Here is a 12,563-nt window from a genome sequence, read left to right on the forward strand (position 1 = left end):
CCGCAGACACAATAAAATTCAGCATATATATTTTTGCAGCCCTATGGGTAAAGTTTGCTGCAGCTGCCAATTATTTAATCGAGGAGTTACCTATCATGCTGGCTTAGTTGCAGTTCTGGCTAATGATCCACTTTCTGTGGTTTTCCTGTATTTCAAAATGTGACTGAAATTTTACAGCAATTACAAACCCCATCCCCATTCCAACTGCTCCCCCATTCTAAGTCATTTTTGAAAAGGCAGTTACTATGTACAACAACACGAAGTCCAGCAGTTCATTGTTAAAATGAACTAAGAAGGTCCCTTCAAGATTCCAAATCCAACAGAGTCACCTACAAGTCAGTTCAGACAAGACCAAGCCAAGTTTAGGGCAGACTGGACCAAACCCAGCAGCCCTTTTCCTAATTATGGCAATCAGTAGTAACCATGCCGTGAGGTTGCCTCTGCATTGCTCACAACAGAAGCATGAAAACACGAAACAACACAGTATAAAGGCTTTGCAAAAGCAGAGAAAGAGTTGGGCATAGCAGTCGATGTTGCTAATTAACTTTACAAAACATACCACATTAAGACAGGGGTGAGCAACATTTGGCATGCAGGCACTGTATCAGGAGTCCTTTGTTTTGTGTAAGTTTCTAGCCCTCTTGAATATACACCCAAATTAAAACCATACTGAAATAAATGCTAGAGAATTAAAATAAAAAGGTTATATGTTCAAACGGCACATTTCACTTTTCATAAGTTCAAAGTGCAAGCATCAACATCTGTCAAGGGCTGATTCTGGCTTGGAGTGTTTGAGAGCGTACCAGTTATATAAATACTGCAGAGTGGGAGCCTCATGTCCACCAGCAGTAATTTGCACATGCCAAATTCCCAGAAAAACAATGTGCAAACCGTATTAAATCAGTGAAGCCTAAGTACATCCATCAGCTGCAGCTTTCTGGTTTGCTAAATATTTCTACCCTTAGCTCAGTGGTCTGCCCACCTCTGTCCTAATCATCTTTAGATCTTATGAAAGTCATGCTAACAGTTTCTGTGGGTAATGTGAATACATTTGTTCTTTCACATGTTATACAAGTTGCAAGCTGTTCGTTCATGTCACCCACAGGAACTTTTAGAAGGTCCCCACCCAAACTGGAGATCGGAGAAGGCAGCAGAAAATTAGGTCCACAGAGTCTAACTGGAACACTTGCTCAAAATTGAGAAGACAACAGCCATTTCCAATGTGAGACCCAGTGTAGTGTAGTGGTTAGAATGCCACGCTAAAAGACGGAGGAGACCTGTGTTCAAAGTGCCACTCAGCTATGCCCTTAACCAGGCCTTCTTCTTCTTTTTTTTTGAAAAAGAGGAGCCGGAACTCTCAAGTGGGAAATGAAGTTTTCAATCTGTATACTGAATACTCATGGACCATTAAACATTTTTAAAAAAAATTTGTCAAAGAGGTTCTAGAACCACATTCTGGCACATTCCCCCAGAAAAAAAAGCCCTGCCTTAACTATGAGCCCTTAGGCTAGCCAGTCTTTCTTGGCCTAAGCTATCTCATAGAACTGGTTTGTGAATTAAAAACAGGAGGAGATAACCATGCCTGCCACCCTGAACGTCTGGGAGGTCAGACCGGGGTATAAATGAGAGAGCGAACTGCTCTTTCAGTTAGCAGGTGTTTACAGCTTTCTATTATTCCTGCAGCAAGGAAGATCCTTTGAATGCACAAAGCAGCCTTAGGCTAGGAGTCAGATCACTAATCTATCTAGCTTATTATTGTCTGTTATTAATTTATTATTATTGCCTGTTCTCATTGGCAACAACCTATGGTTTCACAATCTTCTCTCCTAAATGTATACCAAGGAGTCATTCCTGTACTTGTCTCCAAACAACAAACCAGAATTAGGTTCGTCCTATGGACGATCACTATTGGGGAATATCAAACAGGACTGTATGATTGGCTGCAGTTGTACAGTAATATAAAAGAAAAACTGTGCCCTGACATGTTCAAGCTGGGCATTAAGATCTGCCACATTAGATGGACAACTAACTGCTTAGTCATATAAACACCATGCTCTGCGGACGCTTTTGCCAAGTGCGGATTACAACTAAGGAATTACAAAAAGGTTCAAGCCTCACTTTTGCCTGTACCTTGCTTGAATCTGAACTCCAGAGTTAGGCTTGATTTGAACAGATACGACATATTAAGGAAGAAAGAACTTTTCTCTGGAGTTCACATGCAGTTACGTCCCTTCACAGTCAAGTCTCCATGGAGGCATGCTCCTCACTGCCCACGTATTACCAAAGGTTATGCAATAGTGCAAGACCGGCAAGTGGATCTGCACAAATGCCTTCTTTGGAGGTATAACTGGATGAATATCTGTTGGGAACACTTAGGTCGAAGGGAACCCTGCAAATGCAATGCTGAGTTTTGACCAGGACAGTCTGGAGGGAAGTCCTAGGGCTATCTATGTGCCTTTGTTTGTTTTAAGGAGCCTGTTAAAGCTAATTCAGTAGCTTTGGACTAAAGTTTCATGTTCCCCTGGTTATAGATTCTGTGTTCCAACCAGATTTTTGTGCTTTCCCCCCCTCTTCTTAGTAATATGCAGACTAGGAAGCCTAGTAAAAGATGTGTCATATACTCCATCACAGGCTCTTAACAGTCTTCCTAAGCCAAGAAATAAATGGTGCCTGTGGTTTTTTCCCCAGCATACAGTCATTAGGACAAGGCATCCACAAAAGCTCTCTTTCTTTTCCTTCTTACCCCAGCTTGGGATACAACTCCTGTTCTACCAGGGCTTATATCAGTTCTCTACCACAAACCCCACTGAAATGAATGTACAGTTGCGTTTCTGCACACCTTTTTTTCAATAGGACTTGTGCAGGAAATTTTTCCAACTCACTGTGCCCAAAACTCCTAGAGATTAAAATTAACCCAGGTTTGGGGTGTTGGTGTCTGTTTGTTTTTTTGCCTCACTAGAATAATCTGTGCCCTTTCATTTCAACAGTACTAAATTATATTGACACATAAAAACCTATTCAAGTGCAGCCCACTGTGAAGAAAGTTTTACTTCTGACCTTCAGATAACTTCATCACCAGTGGACTTTACATCCAACTATCCTCTTCACTGCAGTTGTGAAACGCTAGAAATGGAGGGCTGCTTGTCCACATAGTCTTTCCCCCCCTCCCCCTCCAGAAATAGAGTTTTGCATTTTAAAACCAAACTGTCCACATCAGGTAATATCACAGAAAACAGGGAAGGAAGCTGCTGGGTAGGATCACATCCCTGAATAAGGACTTATGAAGCTCAGGTGGCTGACGGTGCTCATTCTTAACAACGTCCTCATCAGTGCGAGATGTACTCAGATCTTTCTGAAATTGCTTCTAGAACAAGATCCTGAACCTTGAATTAGGCTCTTCTGCGTATTTCAGTGTAAGCTCGTTTCAGCCCAGACTCCCCCACTCACATCTTGTTGTACTCGTAGTTTAAATCTGCTGGTGATTTTTCCACACGTATCCTCCTTTAGGATAGAATCAAAAGCAGCATATAGGTTGTCGAGTTAATGTCTGAGTCAGCTCTCAAAACCCACTTTTGCAATGCTGCTTGTCTTCTCAGCAAATCTATACTCTAATACCTCTAAAGAATAAAAGCCTTGAGACTCTGGAGTCAAGATTGCTCACATTGGAAATATTTACCACTCCTGGGAAAAGCAGCTGGAGAAAACTGTAGCTTATGCATTTGTAGATTAAGGTGTAGAAACCTTTTGTGTGCATTTTAAAAAATCGTTTCAGGAAAAGAATCATCATTTGATTCTTTATTTGTGATCCCGAAGTTTGTAATACAGATGATGCCGTGTGAAAAAGATAAGCTCCCCAGAAGCAAAATCTTCAAGACTAAAAAGATTTCTTTTTCCTTTTAAAGAAAAATTCGTATAGCTGCTCCTGATACAAAACTTTTCAGCAGGTTGCATTGTTGTTAGTTCTCCCTATATTGCTGCATGCAGGCTTTTGAAAAGTCCTTCTTCGGTACAATGACTCTGTTCCAAGGTACAAGCCTCCTGGAAAAGCCAGCACTGAAATGGGTGGGGAAAGTCACACAGCCCAGCTGCAGCAAGGGAATCCCTGCTGTACATCATTCCACATCTTCCACATTTCCTTGCTTCAGTCAATGAATCTCTGGCACGCCTTCTTCCAACGGCAAGCTGTGCACCACATATCTCTGTTCTCCATCCCATATACCTTGCGGCACTTCTTGCCTTCTCCTCTTGGCTTCCTGCCAGTTAAAAAAAAAATTGAAAGAAGGCCTAGTTAACAGCAGGCTTATGGTACATTTTGGTAATCAAAACACTGGAGTGGGCCAATCAGTAAGCACTGTGAGCTAGTTATCTCAGTTACTGAAGGGGAATTAAAAAGGTAGAGGGTACACCGAGGAGAGCCAAGTGAGAGAAGTGCTATAAGAGGTATAAGGACTTGGGATAAGATGTAATTTTGACCTTGCTACTTTACTATTTATTGATTTATTATTTGTATTTATAGCCCCCCCCATCCCACAAGCGGGCTCAGGGCAGGTAACATCATAAAAATAGTACAATAAATACGATTAAAATTAAATGTTAGTAATTTAAACAATAATAAACATTAAAACTCAATCACACTTCTGACAGTCACTGGTTGTACGGTTCTTTAGCATATTATTTGGGTTAACAGATAGATAGGTGGATAGGTGTCAATGGTTTGTCAATGAATCTTGCAACACAAACATTTCGAAATTGTAACGTTTTCAGTTATATTTTGTATGCCATCATGAGCCACAGGGAAAAGTGGGATATACATTATTTTAATAAATAAAGTACATTCCTATTTATTTAATTCATATGCCATCTCTCCAGAGCCCTGCCTGATGTGGCTCAAAAAGTAAGAACGGCACAACACAAATCATAGCAACTACATAAGAATTATCAACAGAACAAGCCAGGGGAGTAATAAAACAAGCCTGGACCTAAAAGCAACATGAACCAACAATCAAGAGCCTAAAACAACACTCATAAAACAGTCCTCAGGCTAAAAGCAGACCATTAAAATATCTAGGAAAGATCGAACTGCTCACTTGAAAGCCTGGGTAAGGAGAAAATTTGGTTGGCACCCTAAAAGACAATAAGGTATGCGCTGGGCAACTCTCAAGGGGGATGGCATTCCAAAGGCCACCCCTAGAAAAGACCATCTCTGGTTGCCAACAGACTCACCTCTGCAGGTTGGGGCACTGAGAGCAGGCCTTGGGAACAGCATCTTAACCGGCAGGCTGGATGGCATGGGAGGAGGTGATCCTTCAAGCACCCTAGCCCCAGACTGTTTAGGGCCTTAAATGTAAGAACTAGTACTCTGAATTGTCCCCTGAGGCAGAGAGACAAGTCAGTGCAGCTCTTGAAGCACAGTTGTGGTTGACCCTGTAACAGCCTGGTGGTTCCATTTTGGACCAGACAATTTCCAAAAGAATTCCCATGGAAAGTATATTACAGCCATCTCAGCCGGATGTGATGATCACAGCACCTTCTCTTCCTCCACCTTCAGTTGGTACAACTATTCCACTGTTACATCTTCAAAGTATGTAATCTATCCCCCTTACCAGTTTCTTATAAATGAAGTCTAGCTCCATGCTTTCCTCATCATTCCATGGAGGGAAAAAAGCTCCTCCCTTAGGAGACCCTTTTATCTATCTCCTTGCAACTCCAGATTAAACTGCCTGAACATTACACAACACAAGGAAATGAAAGTTATGTCCTATGACTTTCCTGACATTTTTAATAGTTCTCTGATTTTGACTAGTGAACAGATCAGTATTAATAGTGACTTTTATTTTTCCAGTTTGAAAACAGTTTGAAAAGTACCGGCAATAATTTCCTAGGTACTTGTACTAATAATGAAGAAAACAAACATCCTTCCTAATATTGTGTTGCTACCTAGTCATGTTGGAAAAAACACATGCAGGGGTGATGAAAGATGTCTTTTTTCGGATGTGCATGTGTATGATCTCCATCTTGTCTCCTAATTAATTAATTGCTCTGTTGTCAGGGCTATCGTATCTCTTACCTCAGGCCAACTGATGCTCTAGGTGGTGAGGACAGAACTGTCTGGATCTGCTGCTTTTGCTCTCCACTCCCTGCAGGACGTGTATGCGTTGGAGAAAGCTAGCAATGCAAGAGACAAAAATACAATGCTGATTATGGGATCTCAAAACAGGAGAGGGCACCATGGATTACACAGTCAAATTATCCATCCCAAAACAGCATTTCCTATACCCCATTTCTCCATCAGCCCATTCCCACTGGGTCTTTGACAGCCAATCCAAGTGCGCAGAAGAATATGCAATCTGTACGATGTCAGATATGTATATGTATATATAGATACACACACAGAGCGTGAAGTGCACAACTTAGTTCTCTAGTTCAGCACTACTCCATGATGTGCTAATTGTGGACATGAGCAGAAATATGAACTGAAATATTTAAGCCTGTTACATATAAGTGAAATATTACCATTCTATGTAACACTGACACAAAAGGAAATAGTAGTTCACACAGAGAGTGATTAAAATGTGGAATTCACTGCCAGAGGATGTAGTGATGGCCAGAGGAATAAACAGCTTTAAAAGGGGATTAGATGGATTCATGGAAGGTAAGTCTGTCAATGGCTACTAGTCATGGTGACTGAGGGGAACTTCCACATTCAGAGGCACTAAGCCTCTGAATCCCAGAGCCAGGAGGCAACATCAGGGGAAGGCCTCAGCCTCTATGCCCTGCTGTTGGCTGTCCAAAGGAACTGGTTGGCCACTGTGGGAGACAGGATGCTGGACAAGATGGACCACCAGCAGGACTCTTCTTATGTTCTTAACTACGTGACTTGTTAAACATCTACCCTAAGACCATGGCCTTGCCCCCCTTTCTTTTCCTGCTGCTTGAGATAGATGCTGTTTACCTCAGAGACACCTGCTGTGTTTTCTTGTGATATATTAAGAATATCCAGTATTGTAAGGCTCAGAGTTCCCACAAGTTATGTGGGTCAACAGGCAGCTGTTAAGTTCTAGCCAACTTCACAATGTAACCAGTAGCATTACACTGTTCCCAAAACATCCCTGGGCAGATGCCTATTGGGACTTCCTTTGGCAAATATTCAAGGAAAGCCTCACATTCTGTTATTGTGCACAACTGTTGTTCACAACTATTTCTTCCCAAGGTTAAATCTGAAGCTAACTTCCTGTAATTTGGTGGGTAGCAGTGTTGGTTTGAAGCAGCAGAACAATGTCTGAGTGCAGTGGCACCTTTAAGACCAACAACGTTTTATTCAAGGTATAAGTTTTTGTGTGGAAGCACACTTCTTCAGATACAGTAAAAAAGAATTTCTTCAACCATTACACATATAGGGGGGGGGTTTAGCTGGCAGGAAGGGCGAGTTATAGTCAAGATGCATAAGTAACTGGGTTATTATAGCTGAGATTGAATTAAGGCAGTTAAGATTTGTGAACGACAGTAAATTAGCATACAAATACAAGAGTTAACAAACAGATGTGAGAAGGAAGTTTTGAGTTCAGTGGCACCCTCAAGACCAACCAAGTGCAACAGAGTTCAATTCTCGGTATTCTGGTTTTTGGCAGAAAACACAGGTGTTCTCTTCAACTATTTTGTCTGTATATATAAATATGCACAAAGCTGCTTTATAATATCCATTGGCCACCTACTCAGTATCACCTACTCTGACTGGCAGTGGATCTCCAGGATCTTAGATGGGGGGGGGGAGTTTTTCTGAAACACCTGCTACCATAGATCTTTTAACTGGTGATGCCAGGGACTGAGCATGGGATGGTCTATATGCAAAGAATGTGCTCCACCATGACACCACAGCTCCTATTTTCTGGTTTGTGAACCGGACTCAGAAATCTGGCAGCAATTTTGTTCATCAGCACTGGAGGCAAACTGAAGGGGTTCTCATGTATTCAACCCCTGCAACCCATTCCTGTCCTGATTCTATCTGTACGGCTTCCACTATTGTGGCATGAGAGATGCAATCTATACTGTAAAGACTAGTGAGGTCACTTCATGCGAGGCCGACTTACAGAGATATTCTCCTTTCTTGTTCCCAACAGAACCTCAGTGTTTACACTGGGACTGTACTGGTAGCAGTGTTGCGAGAGCTTGCTGAGACGCGAGAGCATTATTCCTGGACAAAAAGTTTTGCGTGAAATGCTCTCTCTGCATTTTATTTTTGGTTAAGAAGTAAACAAAAGCTCCAAAACTGGAGAGAAAAAAACAGCTTACATCCTTTTAGAGCACAGAGGACATATGACTGAAAACAGGGAAACATTCCAAACATGTTATTGCCAACAGTTCCTTATATGTTTCTTGATTCTCAGCATGCAGAATTTTGCATTGAATTTAGCACAGAATCTGATGCCTTCTCAAGAAATTCATTTTAAAAAAAATTCTAGCTATCATAATTGTAAAGATGTACTTGAAAACCCAACTGCGGTGGCTACAAAGACTTCTTTTTTACAGACCATGCTGATACATATGTATGTACCGGGGGCGGGGAAAGAAGTACCTTGTTCCTTTAGAGTCAGGGACAGCAAACCTTAAGGCAACCCAGTGGCAATATAGCTTGCTTCTGCAATGGTGCAAATAGATGTAGGCTTGGATCAGATGTAAAGCCAAATCATGGTTTGGTGCTATGTGAATGAATGTGCCTTGGTTTTGCATGCTCTCCCCTCCTACCATCCTCTTGCACTACTATTCCCTCTCTCACTTCCCACTTTGAAACAAACTACAGTTTGCAATTACATCTGAACCACTCAGCAGTGGCTTATATTTACTCTGCACCCTATGGCCAAACCAGGGTTTGCCATTATAATTGACAGGGCAAAGATATAAAAACTATTCATGACCAAAAGCATTTTACTATGTAAACACACCGCTGAATCCAGCTGAATGCAACATCCTCCAAAATCCTGTAATTTTCATTTCATAAGTACTTTTAAGCAATCATTCACTGACTCCCTTGCGCACATTGAATGGTGCATTTTAGAATGTGATGAATACTGAGATGCGCATATAGGCTTATCAGTTCTTGAAACAAAATCAATTTATGCACACAGCAGTTCATTATAATTTTTAAATTTAAAGCAAAAAAAACCCCCACTGATTCCTTCCTAGTGTGCCAGACAATTATTTGATTTCTTTTAATTCTATGTACTTTTACAAAAGATCTCTGTTACTGCATGTGGAACACTGAATACCTACAAGCTTAATCCAGTCACCTTAGGTATCTGGTTTACAGAGTGACTAATGAGATCCTTGGATTCCTTGTGCTGCTTGTGCCAATTTTCTGCAGTGCCACAGAGAACAAACCACCTTTATAATTACTCTAGATCAACCGTATTGTCATGAAATCAAATTTCGGGAGTATTTGATGCACAGCAGGCTCTGTTAAGACACTCTCATTCAAATTGCTGCCAGCATGATGCCTTTCACCGCTAGCTGTTCCTTGATGGAATTTAATAAATATTCATTGGCAGAATGCAATGTAATTGATTCAGCTGCTTTCATTTTTTATCTGCTCTGCAGGAGACCACAGACTTCTACAGAAAACCTCCAAGACATGCCAAAGGTTGACAGTTAGAGGCTTTTGTGATTCACTTGGGGAAGACAGAAGGAGCAGGCAATACCTTATCGGTGTCTAATTCCCATTGTCACAAAGCAGAGTTTTTTTATAACCAGCATGCATTTGTGAGAAATGGAACATTCTAGATGCGTAGCCTCAGGTTAAAGACTTTGACAGAAAGGAGGCTTGTATTCACACATTGGTCATTTTAACACTAAAACAATAATTTCTCTAAAAAATCAGAATGCCATTCATTTGTGGGGAGTGAATGGCACTGGGCATTACTTGCAAGTGAAAAAGGTAAATAAAAGATAAAAGACAGCATTACTAAAACAAGAGTTTGCTGGCACAGGGAAACACTTTTGATGCTAGATATTACCAGAAGCATCCAGGTTGAGATCCCAAACATAACAGTTTTTCCCCAACTACCAGCTTGTTTACTCCATCAGTCAAAACCCACCCATCTGTGGTTTTAACCCTTTGTGCAATACTCCCACTAGCCTCTTATTTACGGCAGTTATGCTTGACCAAAACCAAGCTGAACAACTGAGATCAGGTGGTGGAAGAGTGGCTCATGGGTTCACCTGGGCAAAGAGTTAGCAGCAAATGCTGCCAGGTATGGACCACACTACACAGAAAACTTTCCACTGCTTATTTCCAGGTCTTCTACTTACTGGAACACCAGTAAAGGTAACTGGGGGTGACTGCCAAGAGATGCTAAAGCTATTTCCATTGGGTGTGAACTTGGTTGACCCTGGAATGTTCACCGGAGGTGTCGCCTGTTTAAAAAGAAAATACACAAATTAAGAAGGAATGACTTTCTTCTACCAAAAAAAATTATTTTGTACTCAAATGTGATAAAACAGCCTCAAGATCAGAAAGAGATTGTCCTGAACTAGTGTTCTAGCTTTCACTGAGAGATACAAGGAAGAAACAATGCCAAATGAAAGCAGAGAAAGAGTTGCAGACTCTATAATTTGTGGAAATAAAGGATTTACTAAGACTCAGAGATCCAATAAAGTATATTTAATAGCTCAACAAGCAGCACTTAGGAGTAATACAATTAAGACTTGAAAAAATAGTTATCTGTTAGTTTCTGCCAGAAACTATTATGGAACATGAAAAATACACCAAGCAAGAGCAAGCACATTGCATTTTCTGTTGCTATAATCACAGTGAAACATGTAAAAGAAGTTTCAGATCTCAAGCTGTGTTAATAACCTTAGGAATTATCCAGAAACTGCAAGGCAAAAAGTAGCGGTAAGGAAAAAAGCAACAACAACCCACAAACAAGGAACAGAGTACAGAGCTCTTTCAGAGTATAGTTGCAATTACTGAAAAGCTGGAGCTTAATTTAAATAATTATTATCACCACAGTAGTTCTCTTATCACTCTGGTAGTCTAGACTTCCAGGCTAGCAGGTGCATATCTTTCTTGTACAAGACTAACATGGGAAGGCAACATTGGTTGATCCCCTCACCTTTTGTGGGAGAAAAAAACAGTACAGAGATCTTTTATGAGGAGAGGTCAAATATATACTTTAAGCCTTTCAGTAAGGTTTCTGCAATGAATAAGGCCAAAAGGATCTAGTCAAGGATCTCTTGTCATAGCATCCTAGCAAACTGTGGCAATGTGAAAAATTATGTGGTCTCTAGAGGTTGATTTCTTTTTGTTTGCGGGCTCTACTGAGATGTCAATTCAACTCATTAAAAAACATTTGTTCAGGATGGGCATGAGTCTTGCTTCTTTTTGTGCTTATGTGCTCCCTCCCTCCTTCTCCTACATGTGCAAATCATGATCGATGGCTTCACAGGTTGAGAAGTCTTCAATGTAACTGTAGATTGTTTGGACTTGGAGTTCATTGTTTTTCCATAAACTTGGTTTCTAAATCAGGATTAAATGGGAGTTTAGAAACCCAGTACATGGAAATAAATTTGCTCCAATTTGTCCAGGTGCCCACATTCAGACACTGCAAAGCGCTGGAGTTAAGATGAAGATGTCTGAAACTAGTACTCTTCAAATGTATTCCTCACGGAAGGGGAGGAGGGAAGAAGCACGATGACAATGTAGGGTCATGTCCCAAACAAACCTCTGTCAGAATGCAACAGCAGCAGCTTTGTCATGCAACTCCTCCACAAAACAGAATGACTACAGAGTCTCCTCCAACATAATGGAGGAGAAATGAGCTGTGCTAACACAGAGGAAAATATTCTTCTGAAGTTTCTCCTGTTTTTGCAGGGCAGACTTTTTCTTAAGCAACTTTTCTAAATCAATGATGAAAAATCCTGCCTGCACTCTGCATATCCACAAAAATCCCCAAGAAATCTACATGAAAGCCATAAGCATATACATAAGGAGCTTTTAGATTCTGTAGAACAGGGCAAATCTGAAGGCTCCCAAGCATAGAATACATTGAATGGAAATGGAAAAGTTCATCTAGTAAAATAAAACTAGCGTATCAAAGCAGATCATGGTCACCAATAACTGAAAACCTGTATTGGTCTGCAGATCATACTGGGAAATAAAACTTGAATGAAAAGTCAACACAGCATTAGGTGTGGTTGAAAGTTACACGGATACTTTTCTGCACTAACAAGAAATTACTAAAAGTCAGTTGAAGGGTCAGGAAATAAGTAGAAGGAGGAATGACAGGGCAAGAAGTGAATCGCAGTTAGAAAAGAAGAGGATAACCCTGATTTCCCTGGAACTGATGTCATTCCTTGTATCTTGTAATCCAATTTTTCCTTTTTATTTTCCATCTGTCAAGTCCTGCCACTGGATTCAACAGCTTGGATCCTGAGTTTTGTTTCCATTTGCACAACAATCTTTTTCAATGTGGAGGTCAACCTGTGATGCGGAACATCCTCCTCAGGTGCTAGGTGCTTCTGTGTATGCGAAACCAATGTTTTTCAACAAGCTGAAAAGCCCTTAGCCC

General features: G+C 40.8%; 1 protein-coding gene across 1 annotated transcript in view; it reads right to left on the reverse strand.

Moving 5' to 3' along the window:
- Window positions 1-4,070: 4,070 nt before the first annotated feature.
- The window catches only part of ZNF704 (zinc finger protein 704), a 49,065-nt gene continuing 40,572 nt past the window's right edge, over window positions 4,071-12,563 (reverse strand). Inside the window, exons 6-8 of the mRNA XM_015425440.1 lie at window positions 10,303-10,407; window positions 6,068-6,165; window positions 4,071-4,253 (exon numbers count right to left, since the gene is read on the reverse strand). Of these exons, the coding sequence (XP_015280926.1) occupies window positions 4,142-4,253; window positions 6,068-6,165; window positions 10,303-10,407 (315 nt within the window). The 3' untranslated portion in view covers window positions 4,071-4,141. The remainder of the gene's footprint in view (window positions 4,254-6,067; window positions 6,166-10,302; window positions 10,408-12,563) is intronic.

Source organism: Gekko japonicus, unplaced genomic scaffold, assembly GCF_001447785.1.
Source record: "Gekko japonicus isolate JY-2015 unplaced genomic scaffold, Gekko_japonicus_V1.1 scaffold301, whole genome shotgun sequence".
Classification (NCBI taxonomy): Eukaryota; Metazoa; Chordata; class Lepidosauria; order Squamata; family Gekkonidae; genus Gekko; species Gekko japonicus.